Source organism: Phyllobates terribilis, unplaced genomic scaffold, assembly GCF_046119375.1.
Source record: "Phyllobates terribilis strain yellow unplaced genomic scaffold, ASM4611937v1 Scaffold_13__5_contigs__length_258822181, whole genome shotgun sequence".
Lineage (NCBI taxonomy): Eukaryota > Metazoa > Chordata > Amphibia > Anura > Dendrobatidae > Phyllobates > Phyllobates terribilis.
Genome location: NW_027362773.1, coordinates 166,261,422 through 166,281,623, shown reverse-complemented (window position 1 = coordinate 166,281,623; position 20,202 = coordinate 166,261,422). Strand labels below are relative to the sequence as shown.

General features: G+C 55.5%; 2 protein-coding genes across 4 annotated transcripts in view; one reads left to right on the top strand and one right to left on the bottom strand.

The window, feature by feature from the left end:
• Window positions 1–1,177: 1,177 nt before the first annotated feature.
• AKIP1 (A-kinase interacting protein 1) lies at window positions 1,178–13,318 on the top strand. Of its 2 annotated transcripts, none has more exons than XM_073659028.1 (5): window positions 1,178–1,333; window positions 8,838–9,014; window positions 11,676–11,753; window positions 12,439–12,546; window positions 12,687–13,318. In XM_073659028.1, exons 2-5 carry the CDS (start codon window positions 8,874–8,876, stop codon window positions 12,861–12,863), a joined length of 504 nt encoding a protein of 167 aa, XP_073515129.1. In that variant the 5' UTR covers window positions 1,178–1,333; window positions 8,838–8,873; the 3' UTR covers window positions 12,864–13,318. The 2 variants fall into 2 exon arrangements, with proteins under 2 accessions (XP_073515129.1, XP_073515128.1); XM_073659027.1 differs by having other exon boundaries at window positions 1,178–1,441.
• A 710-nt stretch (window positions 13,319–14,028) lies between these two features.
• The window catches only part of CUNH11orf16 (chromosome unknown C11orf16 homolog), a 65,073-nt gene continuing 58,899 nt past the window's right edge, over window positions 14,029–20,202 (bottom strand). For both annotated transcript variants that reach the window (XM_073659564.1, XM_073659563.1), the window contains exons 6-9: window positions 18,492–18,664; window positions 15,428–15,600; window positions 14,411–14,660; window positions 14,029–14,235 (exon numbers count right to left, since the gene is read on the bottom strand). In XM_073659564.1, coding sequence (XP_073515665.1) covers window positions 14,128–14,235; window positions 14,411–14,660; window positions 15,428–15,600; window positions 18,492–18,664 — 704 coding nt within the window. In that variant the 3' untranslated portion in view covers window positions 14,029–14,127. The remainder of the gene's footprint in view (window positions 14,236–14,410; window positions 14,661–15,427; window positions 15,601–18,491; window positions 18,665–20,202) is intronic.

Sequence of the window (20,202 nt, the reverse complement as noted above, 5' to 3'; positions counted from 1 at the left end):
GTGGGAGTACGGGGGTCTAAGCCCAACGATCTGCTAACGATCACTGAAAGGAGAGATCATCGGTGCATAAGTCCTAGAAGACCCCTGTAAAGTGCTGCTGGACTACACCTTCACGTCCCACAGAAAAAATACAAAGCGCTCACTTCCCGGATCGTCAGAACTGTGACGTCTGCAGCACAACGTCCAGTGACAAAAAAAAGACACCATACCGACATGGCCGCGACACCCCCGGTGCGTATCTCCCTTCATAGATGGAAATAGTTGATACAAACAAGCACTTTTCTAATTTACTGCATGTTAACATTTGCAGCCGTTCTTGTGATATTATCACCTTTTCCTTTGTTTACAGCTAGTTGCCATGGAGACCGACCACCGCAGCTGGACAGAACGCGCACAGCGCTTACAAGCTCTTTTCTACGTAAACACTGTTTTGAAGCTGGATTACCTCCTAACCTGGCGCAGTGCTTACAAGACAGCGGCGGCGGGCGGGCGGTCTCCATGGCAACAGGCTGTAAACAAAAGCATCAATATCTCAAGAACGGCTGCAGATATTAACTGGCAATAAACCTCTGTAGTGTCTGACTGCGCGGCGGCCCCCCGTGAGGGCAGCAGCGGCCCCCCGTGAGGGCAGCAGCGGCCCCCCGTGAGGGCAGCAGCGGCCCCCCGTGAGGGCAGCAGCGGCCCCCCGTGAGGGCAGCAGCGGCCCCCCGTGAGGGCAGCAGCGGCCCCCCGTGAGGGCAGCAGCGGGTCAGCTAACAGCCCCATATTGCTTCTTCTTGTCGGCCATGATGTCACCGGGCGGCCATCTCTCCAGGCGACACATGAAGTAACGATAAAGTGACTCAGTTTGGGCTCGCGGGTCACCGGTCTGTACGGTTTTTTGTTAAACTTTAAAAAAAAAAAAAAAAAGTGGAAAACCACAAAATAAACAAAACTGAAATAAAAACGTATAAAACACGAGGCTCCGACTCTGAGGTAAATTGCCCCGTACGCCTGTGAGGACGAGGCTCCATTACCGATATAATCTGTATACTCACACATGTAGTGTATGTGCATGGACCATTACTGGCCACCATCACTGCTCACCTCACTCATCGCCTCAGCAGCACTATTCCCGCCTTTTCTTCACAGTCACCGGTTTAGAACTACAGATCCCGGCATGCAGCGCGGCAGCTTCTGTCACTGTGCGTGTAACAGCTGATCGTCGTCCCGGCAGGCAGTGCGCCGGCGCCGCACGCAGCGGAACTTGGACGGAGCGGTGACGTCACCTCGCAGGAGACTTCTGACAGGATGACGCTGCTGGGTTGCGTCACGTGACGTGCGCAGCTCCCGGGTTTGTTTTCTGCCGCTGATTTTTACCGTTTTGAGCCTTTTCGGTCTGTTTGTTGCATATATTGGAGGCGGTAATGGCTCTCTGATCTCTGGGCCATAGACGTCTGTGGTAAGAAGCTTTCTGCACTTTTAGGCGCTTTCTCCTTTGCTGTTTTTTTTCCGCCATATTTATCCACGGGCGTGAGGGTCCGTTTATGGCGTTTCCTATAGATTTTCATATAGGAAGAAGAAGAGAAGGGGCTTGTGGGTAAAAAGGAAACGTAACGGCATAAAATCAGAAAACAGCAGCTGACGCGGCGCGCAGGACCTCAGACATAACACAGAACCTCTGACGTGGCGCGCGGAGCCTCAGACATAACACAGAACCTCAGACGTGGCGCGCAGGACCTCAGACATAACACAGAACCTCAGACGTGGAGAGCGGAGCCTCAGACATAACACAGAACCTCAGACGTGGAGAGCGGAGCCTCAGACATAACACAGAACCTCAGACGTGGCGCGCGGAGCCTCAGACATAACACAGAACCTCAGACGTGGCGCGCGGAGCCTCAGACATAACACAGAACCTCAGACGTGGCGCGCGGAGCCTCAGACATAACACACAGGACCTCAGACGTGGCGCACGGAGCCTCAGACATAACACAGAACCTCAGACGTGGCGCGCGGAGCCTCAGACATAACACAGAACCTCAGACGTGGAGAGCGGAGCCTCAGACATAACACAGAACCTCAGACGTGGCGCGCGGAGCCTCAGACATAACACACAGGACCTCAGACGTGGCGCACGGAGCCTCAGACATAACACAGAACCTCAGACGTGGCGCGCGGAGCCTCAGACATAACACAGAACCTCAGACGTGGCGCGCGGAGCCTCAGACATAACACACAGGACCTCAGACGTGGCGCGCGGAGCCTCAGACATAACACACAGGACCTCAGACGTGGCGCGCGGAGCCTCAGACATAACACAGAACCTCAGACGTGGCGCGCGGAGCCTCAGACATAACACAGAACCTCAGACGTGGCGCGCGGAGCATCAGACATAACACAGGACCTCAGACGTGGTGCGCAGGACCTCAGACATAACACAGAACCTCAGACGTGGCGCGCAGGACCTCAGACATAACACACAGGACCTCAGACGTGGCGCGCGGAGCCTCAGACATAACACACAGGACCTCAGACGTGGCGTGCGGAGCCTCAGACATAACACAGAACCTCAGACGTGGCGCGCGGAGCCTCAGACATAACACAGAACCTCAGACGTGGCGCGCGGAGCCTCAGACATAACACACAGGACCTCAGACGTGGCGCGCGGAGCATCAGACATAACACACAGAACCTCAGACGTGGCGCGCGGAGCCTCAGACAACACACAGAACCTCAGACGTGGCGCGCGGAGCCTCAGACATAACACACAGGACCTCAGACGTGGCTCGCGGAGCCTCAGACATAACACACAGGACCTCAGACGTGGCGCACGGAGCCTCAGACATAACACACAGAACCTCAGACGTGGCGCGCGGAGCCTCAGACATAACACACAGGACCTCAGACGTGGCGCGCAGAGCCTCAGACATAACACACAAGACCTCAGACGTGGCGCGTGGAGCCTCAGACGTGGCGCGTGGAGCCTCAGACGTGGCGCGTGGAGCCTCAGACGTGGCGCGTGGAGCCTCAGACATAACACAGAACCTCAGACGTGGCGCGCGGAGCCTCAGACGTGGCGTACGGAGCCTCAGACATAACACACAGAACCTCAGACGTGGCGCGCGGAGCCTCAGACATAACACAGAACCTCAGACGTGGCGTACGGAGCCTCAGACATAACACAGAACCTCAGACGTGGCGCACGGAGCCTCAGACATAACACACAGAACCTCAGACGTGGCGTACGGAGCCTCAGACGTGGCGCGTGGAGCCTCAGACATAACACAGAACCTCAGACGTGGCGTACGGAGCCTCAGACGTGGCGCACGGAGCCTCAGACATAACACACAGAACCTCAGACGTGGCGCGCGGAGCCTCAGACATAACACAGAACCTCAGACGCGGCGCGCGGAGCCTCAGACATAACACAGAACCTCAGACGTGGCGTACGGAGCCTCAGACGTGGCGCGCGGAGCCTCAGACATAGCACAGAGCCTCAGACGTGGCACGCGGAGCCTCAGACATAACACAGAACCTCAGACCTGGCGCACGGAGCCTCAGACATAACACAGAACCTCAGACGTGGCGCGAGGAGCCTCAGACGTGGCGTACGGAGCCTCAGACGTGGCGCGCGGAGCCTCAGACATAACACAGAACCTCAGACGTGGCGCGCGGAGCCTCAGACATAACACACAGGACCTCAGACGTGGCGCACGGAGCCTCAGACATAACACAGAACCTCAGACGTGGCGCGCGGAGCCTCAGACGTGGCGCGCGGAGCCTCAGACGTGGCGCGCGGAGCCTCAGACATAACACAGAACCTCAGACGTGGCGTACGGAGCCTCAGACGTGGCGCGCGGAGCCTCAGACATAACACACAGAACCTCAGACGCGGCGCGCGGAGCCTCAGACATAACACAGAACCTCAGACGTGGCGTACGGAGCCTCAGACGTGGCGCGCGGAGCCTCAGACGTGGCACGCGGAGCCTCAGACATAACACAGAACCTCAGACCTGGCGCACGGAGCCTCAGACATAACACAGAACCTCAGACGTGGCGCGCGGAGCCTCAGACGTGGCGTACGGAGCCTCAGACGTGGCGCGCGGAGCCTCAGACATAACACAGAACCTCAGACGTGGCGTACGGAGCCTCAGACGTGGCGCGCGGAGCCTCAGACATAACACACAGAACCTTAGACGTGGCGCGCGGAGCCTCAGACATAACACAGAACCTCAGACGCGGCGCGCGGAGCCTCAGACATAACACAGAGCCTCAGACGTGGCGCGCGGAGCCTCAGACATAGCACAGAGCCTCAGACGTGGCACGCAGAGCCTCAGACATAACACAGAACCTCAGACCTGGCGCACGGAGCCTCAGACATAACACAGAACCTCAGACGTGGCACGCGGAGCCTCAGACATAACACAGAACCTCAGACGTGGCGCGCGGAGCCTCAGACATAACACAGAACCTCAGACGTGGCACGCGGAGCCTCAGACATAACACAGAAACTCAGACGTGGCGCACGGAGCCTCAGACATAACACAGAACCTCAGACGTGGCGCGCGGAGCCTCAGACATAACACAGAACCTCAGACGTGGCGCACGGAGCCTCAGACATAACACAGAACCTCAGACGTGGCGCGCAGAACCTCAGACGTGGCATGCAGAGCCTCAGACATAACACACAGAACCTCAGACGTGGCGTGCGGAGCCTCAGACTTGGCGCGCAGAACCTCAGACGTGGCGCGCGGAGCCTCAGACATAACACAGAACCTCAGACGTGGCGCGCGGAGCCTCAGACATAGCACAGAACCTCAGACGTGGCGCACGGAGCCTCAGACATAACACAGAACCTCAGACGTGGAGAGCGGAGCCTCAGACATAACACAGAACCTCAGACGTGGCGCGCGGAGCCTCAGACATAACACACAGGACCTCAGACGTGGCGCACGGAGCCTCAGACATAACACAGAACCTCAGACGTGGCGCGCGGAGCCTCAGACATAACACAGAACCTCAGACGTGGCGCGCGGAGCCTCAGACATAACACACAGGACCTCAGACGTGGCGCGCGGAGCCTCAGACATAACACACAGGACCTCAGACGTGGCGCGCGGAGCCTCAGACATAACACAGAACCTCAGACGTGGCGCGCGGAGCCTCAGACATAACACAGAACCTCAGACGTGGCGCGCGGAGCATCAGACATAACACAGGACCTCAGACGTGGTGCGCAGGACCTCAGACATAACACAGAACCTCAGACGTGGCGCGCAGGACCTCAGACATAACACACAGGACCTCAGACGTGGCGCGCGGAGCCTCAGACATAACACACAGGACCTCAGACGTGGCGCGCGGAGCCTCAGACATAACACAGAACCTCAGACGTGGCGCGCGGAGCCTCAGACATAACACAGAACCTCAGACGTGGCGCGCGGAGCCTCAGACATAACACACAGGACCTCAGACGTGGCGCGCGGAGCATCAGACATAACACACAGAACCTCAGACGTGGCGCGCGGAGCCTCAGACAACACACAGAACCTCAGACGTGGCGCGCGGAGCCTCAGACGTGGCGCGTGGAGCCTCAGACGTGGCGCGTGGAGCCTCAGACATAACACAGAACCTCAGACGTGGCGCGCGGAGCCTCAGACGTGGCGTACGGAGCCTCAGACATAACACACAGAACCTCAGACGTGGCGCGCGGAGCCTCAGACATAACACAGAACCTCAGACGTGGCGTACGGAGCCTCAGACATAACACAGAACCTCAGACGTGGCGCACGGAGCCTCAGACATAACACACAGAACCTCAGACGTGGCGTACGGAGCCTCAGACGTGGCGCGTGGAGCCTCAGACATAACACAGAACCTCAGACGTGGCGTACGGAGCCTCAGACGTGGCGCACGGAGCCTCAGACATAACACACAGAACCTCAGACGTGGCGCGCGGAGCCTCAGACATAACACAGAACCTCAGACGCGGCGCGCGGAGCCTCAGACATAACACAGAACCTCAGACGTGGCGTACGGAGCCTCAGACGTGGCGCACGGAGCCTCAGACATAGCACAGAGCCTCAGACGTGGCACGCGGAGCCTCAGACATAACACAGAACCTCAGACCTGGCGCACGGAGCCTCAGACATAACACAGAACCTCAGACGTGGCGCGAGGAGCCTCAGACGTGGCGTACGGAGCCTCAGACGTGGCGCGCGGAGCCTCAGACATAACACAGAACCTCAGACGTGGCGCGCGGAGCCTCAGACATAACACACAGGACCTCAGACGTGGCGCACGGAGCCTCAGACATAACACAGAACCTCAGACGTGGCGCGCGGAGCCTCAGACGTGGCGCGCGGAGCCTCAGACATAACACAGAACCTCAGACGTGGCGTACGGAGCCTCAGACGTGGCGCGCGGAGCCTCAGACATAACACACAGAACCTCAGACGCGGCGCGCGGAGCCTCAGACATAACACAGAACCTCAGACGTGGCGTACGGAGCCTCAGACGTGGCGCGCGGAGCCTCAGACGTGGCACGCGGAGCCTCAGACATAACACAGAACCTCAGACCTGGCGCACGGAGCCTCAGACATAACACAGAACCTCAGACGTGGCGCGCGGAGCCTCAGACGTGGCGTACGGAGCCTCAGACGTGGCGCGCGGAGCCTCAGACATAACACAGAACCTCAGACGTGGCGTACGGAGCCTCAGACGTGGCGCGCGGAGCCTCAGACATAACACACAGAACCTTAGACGTGGCGCGCGGAGCCTCAGACATAACACAGAACCTCAGACGCGGCGCGCGGAGCCTCAGACATAACACAGAGCCTCAGACGTGGCGCGCGGAGCCTCAGACATAGCACAGAGCCTCAGACGTGGCACGCAGAGCCTCAGACATAACACAGAACCTCAGACCTGGCGCACGGAGCCTCAGACATAACACAGAACCTCAGACGTGGCACGCGGAGCCTCAGACATAACACAGAACCTCAGACGTGGCGCGCGGAGCCTCAGACATAACACAGAACCTCAGACGTGGCACGCGGAGCCTCAGACATAACACAGAAACTCAGACGTGGCGCACGGAGCCTCAGACATAACACAGAACCTCAGACGTGGCGCGCGGAGCCTCAGACATAACACAGAACCTCAGACGTGGCGCACGGAGCCTCAGACATAACACAGAACCTCAGACGTGGCGCGCAGAACCTCAGACGTGGCATGCAGAGCCTCAGACATAACACACAGAACCTCAGACGTGGCGTGCGGAGCCTCAGACTTGGCGCGCAGAACCTCAGACGTGGCGCGCGGAGCCTCAGACATAACACAGAACCTCAGACGTGGCGCGCGGAGCCTCAGACATAGCACAGAACCTCAGACGTGGCGCACGGAGCCTCAGACATAACACAGAACCTCAGACGTGGCGTACGGAGCCTCAGACATAACACAGAACCTCAGACGTGGCGCACGGAGCCTCAGACGTGGCGCACGGAGCCTCAGACATAACACAGAACCTCAGACGTGGCGCACGGAGCCTCAGACATAACACAGAACCTCAGACGTGGCGCACGGAGCCTCAGACATAACACACAGAACCTCAGACGTGGCGCATGGAGCCTCAGACATAACACAGAACCTCAGACGTGGCGCACGGAGCCTCAGACATAACACAGAACCTCAGACTTGGCGTACGGAGCCTCAGACATAACACAGAACCTCAGACGTGGCGCGCGGAGCCTCAGACATAACACAGAACCTAAGACGTGGCGCACGGAGCCTCAGACATAACACAGAACCTCAGACGTGGCGCGCGGAGCCTCAGACATAACACAGAACCTCAGACGTGGCGCACGGAGCCTCAGACATAACACAGAACCTCAGACGCGGTGCGCAGAACCTCAGACGTGGCGTGCGGAGCCTCAGACATAACACACAGAACCTCAGACGTGGCGCGCGGAACCTCAGACGTGGCGTGCAGAACCTCAGACGTGGCGCGCGGAACCTCAGACGCGGCGTGCGGAGCCTCAGACATAACACACAGAACCTCAGACGTGGCGTGCGGAACCTCAGACGTGGCGTGCAGAACCTCAGACGTGGCGCGCAGAACCTCAGACGTGGCGCGCAGAACCTCAGACGTGGCGTGCGGAGCCTCAGACATAGCACACAGAACCTCAGACGTGGCGCGCGGAGCCTCAGACATAGCACACAGAACCTCAGACGTGGCGCGCGGAGCCTCAGACGTGGCGCTCGGAGGCTCAGACGTGATGTGCAGAACCTCAGACGTGGCGCGCAGAACCTCAGAAGTAGTTCGCGGAGCCTCAGACATGGCGGGCAAAACCTGAGACATCGCACGCAGAACCTCAGACGTGGCGTGCGGAACCTCAGACGTGGCGTGCAGAACCTCAGACGTGGCGCGCAGAACCTCAGACGTGGCGTGCGAGCCTCAGACATAGCACACAGAACCTCAGACGTGGCGCGCGGAGCCTCAGACGTGGCGCTCGGAGGCTCAGACGTGATGTGCAGAACCTCAGACGTGGCGCGCAGAACCTCAGAAGTGGTTCGCGGAGCCTCAGACATGGCGGGCAAAACCTGAGACATCGCACGCAGAACCTCAGACGTGGCGCTCGGAGGCTCAGACGTGACAAGCGGAACCTCACGTGGCGCTCAGAACCTCAGACGTGGCGCGCAGAACCTCAGATGTTGCGGTCGGAGGCTCAGACGTGGCGCTCGGAGGCTCAGACGTGGTGCTCAGAAGCTCAGATGTGACGCGCAGAACCTCAGATATGGCGCGCGGAGCCCCAGACGTGGCGCGCGGAGGCTTAGACTAGTGTTTTCTGCGTCTTCAGGTCGCTGCTGTCACCGTCCTCCCATCAGTGGAGAGGATGGAGGATTCTCTGCGGAGGATGTCTGCACTGGGGCGAGAGGTGCTGGAGCGGGCGAGACGCAGGGATGTGGACTGGTGGTCTGTACGTATACAGAGCGGCCACAGTCCAAGGATACGGCAAAGCGCGGAGAGCCCAGAGGTCAGTGCCGGTCTCCTCCCCTTACACGGAAATTACGGGGCAGTCACTGACTAATCCACGGCCCTCCTACCACCACACCGACTAATCCCTGGTTCTCCTACCGCCACACAAATTAATCCATGGCCCTCCTACCGCCACACCAACTAATCAACGGCCCTCCTACCGCCACACCAATTAATCCATGGCCCTCCTACCGCCACACCGACTAATCAACGGCCCTCCTACCGCCACACCGACCAATCAACAGCCCTCCTACCGCCACAGCGACTAATCCAGGACCCTCCTACCGCCACAGCGACTAATCCAGGACCCTCCTACCGCCACACTGACTAATCCACAACCCTCCTACCGCCACACTGACTAATCCAGGGCCCTCCTACCGCCACACCGACTAATCCAGGGCCCTCCTACCGCCACACCGACTAATCCAGGGCCCTCCTACCGCCACACCGACTAATTCAGGGCCCTCCTACCGCCACACCAACTAATCCACGGCCTTCCTACCGCCACACCGACTAATCCCTGGTTCTCCTACCGCCACACCGACTAATACACGGCCCTCCTACCGCCACACCGACTAATCCACGGCCCACCGACTGCCACACCGACTAATCCAGGACCCTCCTACCGCCACAGCGACTAATCCACGGCCCTCCTACCGCCACACGACTAATCCACGGCCCTCCTACCGCCACAGTGACTATTCCACAGCCCTTCTACCGCCACACCGAAGAATCCCTGGTTCTCCTACCGCCACAGTGACTAATCCACGGCCCTCCTACCGCCACAGTGACTATTCCACAGCCCTTCTACCGCCACAGCGACTAATCCACAGCCCTCCTACCGCCACACCGACTAATCCACAGCCCTCCTACCGCCACACCGACTAATCCACGGCCCTCCTACCGCCACACCGACTAATCCACGGCCCTCCTACCGCCACACCGACTAATCCACGGCCCTCCTACCGCCACAGCGACTAATCCACGGCCCTCCTACCGCCACAGCGACTAATCCACGGCCCTCCTACCGCCACAGCGACTAATCCACGGCCCTCCTACCGCCACAGCGACTAATCCACGGCCCTCCTACCGCCACACCAACTAATCCACCGCCGTCCTACCGCCACACCGACTAATCCCTGGTTCTCCTACCTCCTCACCAACTAATCCACGGCCCTCCTACCGCCACACCGACTAATCCACGGCCCTCCTACCGCCACACCGACTAATCCACGGCCCACCGACTGCCACACCGACTAATCCAGGACCCTCCTACCGCCACAGCGACTAATCCACGGCCCTCCTACCGCCACACGACTAATCCACGGCCCTCCTACCGCCACAGTGACTATTCCACAGCCCTCCTACCGCCACACCGAAGAATCCCTGGTTCTCCTACCGCCACAGTGACTAATCCACGGCCCTCCTACCGCCACAGTGACTAATCCACGGCCCTCCTACCGCCACAGTGACTAATCCACGGCTCTCCTACCGCCACACCGACTAATCCACGGCCCTCCTACCGCCACACCGGCTAATCAAGGACCCTTCTACCGCCACAGCGACTAATCCACAGCCCTCCTACCGCCACACCGACTAATCCACAGCCCTCCTACCGCCACACCGACTAATCCACGGCCCTCCTACCGCCACACCGACTAATCCACGGCTCTCCTACCGCCACACCGACTAATCCACGGCCCTCCTACCACCACAGCGACTAATCCACGGCCCTCCTACCGCCACACCGACTAATCCACCGCCGTCCTACCGCCACACCGACTAATCCCTGGTTCTCCTACCTCCTCACCAACTAATCCACGGCCCTCCTACCGCCACACCGACTAATCCACGGCCCTCCTACCGCCACACCGACTAATCCCTGGTTCTCCTACCACCACACCGACTAATCCCTGGTTCTCCTACCGCCACACCGACTAATCCACGGCCCTCCTACCGCCACACCAACTAATCCACAGCCCTCCTACCGCCACACCGACTAATCCAGGGCCCTCCTACCGCCACACCGACTAATCCCTGGTTCTCCTACCTCCACACCGACTAATCCACGGCCCTCCTACCGCCACACCAACTAATCCACAGCCCTCCTACCGCCACACCAACTAATCCATGACCCTCCTACCGCCACACCAACTAATCCATGGCCCTCCTACCGCCACACCGACTAATCCCTGGTTCTCCTACCTCCACACCGACTAATCCACGGCCCTCCTACCGCCACACCAACTAATCCACAGCCCTCCTACCGCCACACCAACTAATCCATGGCCCTCCTACCACCACACCGACTAATCCCTGGTTCTCCTACCTCCACACCGACTAATCCACGGCCCTCCTACCGCCACACCAACTAATCCACAGCCCTCCTACCGCCACACCAACTAATCCCTGGTTCTCCTACCGCCACACCGACTAATCCCTGGTTCTCCTACCTCCACACCGACTAATTCACGGCCCTCCTACCGCCACACTGACAATTTGTTTGCAGATGTCGCATGGACTATTGGGACCTGGAATGGGGCACTGTCACCCACATTCTTGTATTCATGGTCGGGCCCCTGGGCTCAGACACTTATGACGTACCCGCTGGGCGTCGTGCAGACATGGTGTGCAGCTTTTGCTTTGTCTCTTTGTGCAGGAGGAGCGTCCCGCGAGCTTAGACGAGGCGTTCAGCACATTGTCCCACTTCATGCGCCAGATGACGGAGCGGTGCGAGGTAACGGTGGCTTCAGGCTTTGTATAATTACTGCGCGGTATTACAGTCACTATGGTGTGTACGTGGCGGCACATTCTCCTCCTCAGACCGGTATGACGCAGCAGTCTGGGCTCTGTGGCACGAATCCGGTGCCACCATAGTGTGGTTACATGGCCCAGCGCCATGTCTAACACCTGCCATATAATGAGATAAAACTGTCCCCGCCAGGCACCCGCCTGTGTGCCGTCCTCTTACCCCTCAGTATACGGCATGGAGGCATTATTCTTCCTGTTGTATTCCCTGTTCTTGCTGTTATATCTCTGCGCTCGCTGATTTCAGCAGCGTTACCCCCACACATCGCAGGTTTATCGCAGTCTGTAGTGAACCCCCTATGTTACCCCCTTGATGTCCAGGTATGCAGCATGGTATCAGGGTATGGTGGCAGCCGGCAGTGTCTGATAATGGCCCCCGAGGGCCGGAGGCGACATCTTCCCATCAGCCGCTTATCTAGTGTCATTATATATTGCCCAATACTTTCCCACAGATACAAGAGGATGCATGTGATAAACCCCCAGCCGCGCTCGGCCCTGTAGGACGGGCTGTGACCGGGCCTGCGGGCGGCCGTAGAAGATGCACACTGAGGTGTAGAGCTGATGACTCCTGACTGCGGTACACGGATATCACAATATTATATATCCTCCCCTAGAGGTATCACAGCTGTATCCCAGCGCCGGAGATGAGCAGGAGCGAAGTGCAGCACGTGTGCAGATTTCACTGCAGGAGACGCCAGCGAGAGCCCGGCCATCCTCCACCGGTGAGTGCCGAGGCCGGCAGGTAGTGATTGTGCGATCGGTCACTTGGCCGGTGATGGGCACCCGGCATCACCTCGTTGTGTCATTACGTTACCAGCTTAGGTGATGGCGTCTTCGTACATCCTGTGCTTATACTCTGCAGAGCTCGGCCGCTGACCCCCTTCAGTCTTCTGGGAGAACGCCGGACCCCCGGGATTTTTCCATTGAAGTCTCTCCTGGAACGTACAGGATCTCTGCCTCTTCCCCCAACTACCAGAAGCAAAGTCACCTGCTGCACATCCCCCCCGGGCGGAGCGTGGACCTCACCTTCACTGTGTAGTCTGTGGGGGGGGCGCTGTATAAGACGACCGGCCCTTTAAATCTATTCGTCCATCGATTCATACAATCATTAAGTCCCAGAGACCGCATCGCCTGTGTGACGTCCCTGGAATATGGTGGCAGAAAATCTGTGTGTGAACACTCGTGGTCATGGGTCTGGTGGCTGCACTTTATTTATCTGGGACCCAACAACACCCAATGCAACTGGTTGAGCTCTGCCGGACGCACGCACGTGTCCTGGATACAGTCCGCTGCGGGTTGTTTAGGTGCCATTAAATGAATATATGCACAAAGGTCGCCGTGAGATGCCGGACGGCGTCCGATGCACTGAATTGGTGACTTTCAGTGTAGTGTCCTCAGTGGACAGCAGGGGGCAGCAGACGCCTTCTCATCTCAGGATTTATTTTAAATCGTTTGTTATAATTTATTTTTAATAAAGATTTTCCCTTTCTTATTTATCTGCACAGAGGCTCTTACATCCGGTCGTGAGTGTGGCACCAGGGTAGGAATACACGAGAAAAGCATTATTAAAGCGACGGTCCGGGGTGGGAAAATTATAGACATAAGACCCAGAGACGTCTTGTGGCATCACTGCGTCCCTCGCTGGAAGGTATGCAGCTCTCCTGCACAGAGATGAGGACGTGACTGCAGCTCCGCGTGACGTCACATAGAGTCGTCGGTGGTCACGTCACTGCGAGGGGCTGCGCAGGACGAGCGGCCAAACATCGCGCTGCATCGCAGCAGGGGACGGGGGGCGCATTGCAACCTGCTGGGCAACTGGGTTCCAACTGTTTGCACCTTTCCTGTCGAGGTTGTGCCATCTGTGACCATTCACCTACTTTACATCGTGATGTAGCAGCTGCTTAGTCTGAGCAATGGTGAAAGCCACCGTGTGGACCGAGCGCAATACTGGAAGATGCCGGGTAATGTAATGCGTCAGCACTTGTCCCATCTCCATCATGGAAGTTAGCGGCAGGGCTGGCGGCGGCCCTACGAGCAGAGGGTAGAGAGATGGCCAGTCCTAGGACAGCCATTGGACGGGGGGAGTAGTGATCCCTGGATAACCACCATCATTGGAGCAGCAGTGACTCCTGCAGGCCATGGCTGGTACCACACCACAGAGAAGACATTACAGCAATAAACGTTCACACACCGATTATATTTCAGAAGAAAGATGTAACTTGCGCAATCAAACCAACATCAGCTACATGACGGCTGTATTCAGGCCCGGACTCAGCCGGCTGCTGCATTGTCACCCTCAGCGTCTACGCCTCCGCGTACTGGGGACCGCTTCGCCCTCCTTGCTGTTCGGCTTGGTAAACTCTTTCAGCCACTTGTTGGTAATGATCCTGAACCCTTCTCCTCCGCGCCTCCTGCGATGGAAGAGAGAGAGACGACCATTAATGAGGGCTTGGGGTAATCACTCCATCTACCGCAATGCAGTGGAGCTCAGTACAGGCCGCACCAAGAGACGGCTCCGCCGACCAGTGCTGAGGGGCAGAGCTGTCCACCACGTCCTGGCTGAGCGCTCCGCAATGCTGCGCTCACCATGTGATCTCTTTCTCTCTGCTCATTGGCCGCGCACTTCTCAAATTCCTTCTGGTCGATCCGTTCCCGCACCTTCCTCAGGTGTCCCATCCTCCGCTCTCCCTTCTTCTTATCCTCCACAGCTAGGGTTTGGTGCCACCCGCTACGCTCCTCTTGTGCCGCCATCTTGGCCGTCATGGCGGTCACATTTCGCTCTCGTTCGTCCCTCAGCTTCTGCTCCTCGTTCTGCAGGCGATGGAGGGTCTTCATCCTGCAGGGAGAAATGGAAAACGGTTATAGCAGCCCAGTGCGGAGGGTCCAGACCTACACATTCATGGCCGAAAGCGTTGGCACCCTTGAAATCGTTATAGAACATTAAGTATTTTTCCCAGAAAATTATTGCCATCAGACATGTTTTGTTATACACATGTTTATTTGCTTTGTGTGTATTGGAACAACACTAAAAAAAAATGAAAAAAAGGCAAATTGGACATAATTTCACAAAAAAAAGCACCTTTCCAAAATTGGGTAAACAACTTCAAGCATGCGATGCTCGTTCACACTCACCTGGGGCAAGTAACAGGTGGGGGAAATATGAAAATCACACCTGAAAGCAGATAAAAATGGGAGAAGTTGCCTCAATCTTTGCATTGTTTGTCTGTGTGTGCCACACTAAGCATGGAGAACAGAAAGAGGAGAAGAAGAACTGTCTGAGGACTTGAGAACCAAAATTGTTGAACAATATGAACAATCTCAAGGTTACAAGTCCATCTCCAGAGAGACAAACTGACATGCAACCAAATATTAAGTTTAGGGTGCAAACAATTTTGTCCGGACCGTTTTTGGGGTATTGTGTGAAATTATATCCAATTTTCCTTTCTTTTCTGTGTTTTTTTGTGGTGTTTCAATACACACAAAGGAAATAAACGTGTACAACAAAACCTGTAATTCTGATAATATTCTGGGAAATACCCAATTTTCTGGAACAGTATCGAGGGTGCTAACCCTTTCGGCCATGCCCACCTATGTCCCCCGCACCTGTGAGCCTCCTGGCTGTCGCTGTATTTCTCTCCGGCCTCGTTTTCCCTCTTCTGCTCCCATTCTACATGATTCATTTTTTTCTTCTGTTGATGTTTCTGCTTCTGTTTCTTATGCTCTAGTTTTACCACTTCAGACTCCCCAAGACGATCAACTGCAGGAGGAGACTGCACCTTTAAGAAAAAGGAATAGCCGCAATATTAATCAACGGTGATGAAAAGATAAGGGGCATTCTCAGTGATGTTACCGCTCATCTCTAGTGATGGATAGGCAGCATTCTCAGTGATGTCACCTCTGATCTCTGGTGATGGATAGGAGGCATTCTCAGTGATGTCACCTCTGATCTCTGGTGATGGATAGGCGGCATTCTCAGTGATGTCACCGCTGATCTCTGGTGATGGATAGGCGGCATTCTCAGTGATGTCACCTCTGATCTCTGGTGATGGATAGGCGGCATTCTCAGTGATGTCACCGCTGATCTCTAGTGATGGATAGGCGGCATTCTCAGTGATGTCACCTCTGATCTCTGGTGATGGATAGGCGGCATTCTCAGTGATGTCACCGCTGATCTCTAGTGATGGATAGGCGGCATTCTCAGTGATGTCACCGCTGATCTCTATTGATGGATAGGAGGCATTCTCAGTGATGTCACCTCTGATCTCTGGTGATGGATAGGAGGCATTCTCAGTGATGTCACCGCTGATCTCTGGTGATGGATAGGCGGCATTCTCAGTGATGTCACCGCTGATCTCTAGTGATGGATAGGCGGCATTCTCAGTGATGTCACCTCTGATCTCTGGTGATGGATAGGAGGCATTCTCAGTGATGTCACCTCTGATCTCTGGTGATGGATAGGCGGCATTCTCAGTGATGTCACCTCTGATCTCTGGTGATGGATAGGCGGCATTCTCAGTGATGTCACCGCTGATCTCTGGTGATGGATAGGCGGCATTCTCAGTGATGTCACCGCTGATCTCTGGTGATGGATAGGCAGCATTCTCAGTGATGTCACTGCTGATCTCTGGTGATGGATAGGAGGCATTTTCAGTGATGTCACCTCTGATCTCTGGTGATGGATAGGCGGCATTCTCAGTGATGTCACCGCTGATCTCTAGTGATGGATAGGCGGCATTCTCAGTGATGTCACCGCTGATCTCTGGTGATGGATAGGCGGCATTCTCAGTGATGTCACCGCTGATCTCTGGTGATGGATAGGCGGCATTCTCAGTGATGTCACCGCTGATCTCTGGTGATGGATAGGCGGCATTCTCAGTGATGTCACCGCTGATCTCTAGTGATGGATAGGCGGCATTCTCAGTGATGTCACCGCTGATCTCTGGTGATGGATAGGCGGCATTCTCAGTGATGTCACCGCTGATCTCTGGTGATGGATAGGCGGCATTCTCAGTGATGTCACCGCTGATCTCTATTGATGGATATGCGGCATTCTCAGTGATGTCACCGCTGATCTCTGGTGATGGGTAGGCGGCATTCTCAGTGATGTCACCGCTGATCTCTGGTGATGGATAGGCGGCATTTTCAGTGATGTCACTGCTGATCTCTAGTGATGGATAGGCGGCATTCTCAGTGATGTCACCGCTGATCTCTGGTGATGGATAGGCGGCATTCTCAGTGATGTCACCGCTGATCTCTGGTGATGGATAGGTGGCATTCTCAGTGATGTCACCGCTGATCTCTGGTGATGGATAGGTGGCATTCTCAGTGATGTCACCGCTGATCTCTGGTGATGGATAGGTGGCATTCTCAGTGATGTCACCTCTGATCTCTGGTGATGAATAGGCGGCATTCTCAGTGATGTCACCGCTGATCTCTGGTGATGGATAGGCGGCATTCTCAGTGATGTCACCGCTGATCTCTGGTGATGGATAGGCGGCATTCTCAGTGATGTCACCGCTGATCTCTGGTGATGAATAGGCGGCATTCTCAGTGATGTCACCTCTGATCTCTAGTGATGGATAGGCGGCATTCTCAGTGATGTCTCCTCTGATCTCTGGTGATGGATAGGCGGCATTCTCAGTGATGTCACCGCTGATCTCTGGTTATGGATAGGTGGCATTCTCAGTGATGTCACCGCTGATCTCTGGTGATGGATAGGCGGCATTCTCAGTGATGTCACCGCTGATCTCTGGTGATGGATAGGCGGCATTCTCAGTGATGTCACCGCTGATCTCTGGTGATGGATAGGCGGCATTCTCAGTGATGTCACCTCTGATCTCTGGTGATGGATAGGCGGCATTCTCAGTGATGTCACCGCTGATCTCTGGTGATGGATAGGAGGCATTCTCAGTGATGTCACCGCTGATCTCTGGTGATGGATAGGCGGCATTCTCAGTGATGTCACCTCTGATCTCTGGTGATGGATAGGCGGCATTCTCAGTGATGTCACCGCTGATCTCTGGTGATGGATAGGAGGCATTCTCAGTGATGTCACCGCTGATCTCTGGTGATGGATAGGAGGCATTCTCAGTGATGTCACCGCTGATCTCTGGTGATGGATAGGCGGCATTCTCAGTGATGTCACCTCTGATCTCTGGTGATGGATAGGCGGCATTCTCAGTGATGTCACCGCTGATCTCTGGTGATGGATAGGAGGCATTCTCAGTGATGTCACCGCTGATCTCTAGTGATGGATAGGCGGCATTCTCAGTGATGTCACCGCTGATCTCTGGTGATGGATAGGCGGCATTCTCAGTGATGTCACCGCTGATCTCTGGTGATGGATAGGCGGCATTCTCAGTGATGTCACCGCTGATCTCTGGTGATGGATAGGCGGCATTCTCAGTGATGTCACCGCTGATCTCTAGTGATGGATAGGCGGCATTCTCAGTGATGTCACCGCTGATCTCTGGTGATGGATAGGAGGCATTCTCAGTGATGTCACCGCTGATCTCTGGTGATGGATAGGCGGCATTCTCAGTGATGTCACCGCTGATCTCTGGTGATGGATAGGTGTCGTTGACCTCCAGTGAACCAATGACTGCACACTACATACATTGTAAATCCTTACATTCCGCACATACTGTTTATTTACTGGCGTACTTACTTTTTGGGAAGGGTTGAAGTCTGCATGGATCAGGACATCTTTCATTGTTACTCGTCTGGATGGGGAATCTGAAATGGTTTCAAACAAAGCGCTTTGATTGGACGACCCGATGAGATCAGACGGCGCCGGCCTCGGATCTGACGTGGGCGATTTGTTCTTCGGTGTAATTATTCCTGGAAGAGACGGGATGATATCGGCATCACGCGGATTGTGGACGCTGTGGCAGACCCCGCCGTGATGCGGATGTAGACCGGCGCTGGTCCGGTGCCCGTATATGACGACGCTGGTAACAATCTCTAATATACAGGACATTGCCTGTTACATCATAGCCATGGTCAGGATCTCTGCTTTCTGTCGGGGTATGGGAATGTTTGCTCACATGCTGAAGGCCTGTCACAGTGTATCAGTTCTGACTTTTCTCTCCTGATACAATGTATCAGTGTGAATTGATCTGCGGGGGTTTTTACCTGTTCTCAGCGTTTGTCTCTACAGCTTCCATTGTGCCATGATATATGGACTTGATGTCACCACTTTATAGCTGTAGCTTGAAAGTGCTGCTGGGAAGTGACTGGTTTAAGCAAACAAGTTTCCATTCACTGGCAGCAAGCTCATATCTTCTTTAAAAGGCTGTTCACTAGTGTTGAGCATTCCGATACTTTTACAATATCGAATACCGGAATCGGAAGTTCCCATAATGCCTGCGCTCTGCAGAGTCTCTGAAGGATGACAAGCTGGATGGCAGCTCTCAGCTGCGATCCAGCCTGTCATCAGAATGCCATCCCAGCGTGGGACAATTCCCCTGCTCAAGCGCTGACATTACATTATCTCCCTTACATTACAATTAAATGGAATAGAAGGAATTAATATTTTTTTAAGACGTTAATGCCACAGCCATGGTGGTTGTGGCATTACAGTGGTTGCCCAAATCGATGGGAACAGTGCTCACAGTGAAACATGAAAAGCCGGCAATTCATCAGCGGCATACACCGGTACCCGACAATTTAGAACAGAAAGAATAGAGCTTCACACATAGATTAGATAGATAGAAACATGTCAGTCACATATATAATAAGTAGAGTGACAGTGTTGGTTACTGTACTTGTCATTTAGTGTAAAGGATTTATTTAAAAAAATAAGTGTTTTCATGTACCGTCTCTTTAAAAAAGCCGGCCGGCAATTCAGCAGCTGTACCCGACAATTTAGAACAGAAAGAATAGAGCATCACACATAGATTAGATAGATAGATATAAACATGTCAGTCACATATATAAGAAGTACAGTGACAGTGTTGATTACTGTACTTGTCATTTAGTGTTAAAATAAAGGATTTATTAAAAAAAAAATTGGCGTGGGGTTCCCCGTAATTTTAGTCTCTAGCGGAGGTTAAGCAGACGGCTGGGGCAGATGTTTGAAGCCTGGGAAGGGGGTAATACCCACGGAGCTTCCCAGGCTACTAATATCAGCCCCCAGCTGAATACCTAGCCTTTACTAGCTATTAAAATGGGGGACCCCAAAAAAAAATGACGTGGGGTCCCCCCTATTTTAATAGCTAGCAAAGGTTAGGCAGACATCTGGGGGCTGATATTAATAGCCCAGGAAGGGTGCCATGAATATTGGCCCCCTCCCAGGCTAGAAACACCAGCCGTCAGCTGCCCCAGAAATGGCGCATCCATAGGATGCGCCAATTCTGGCACTTAGCCTCGCTCTTCCC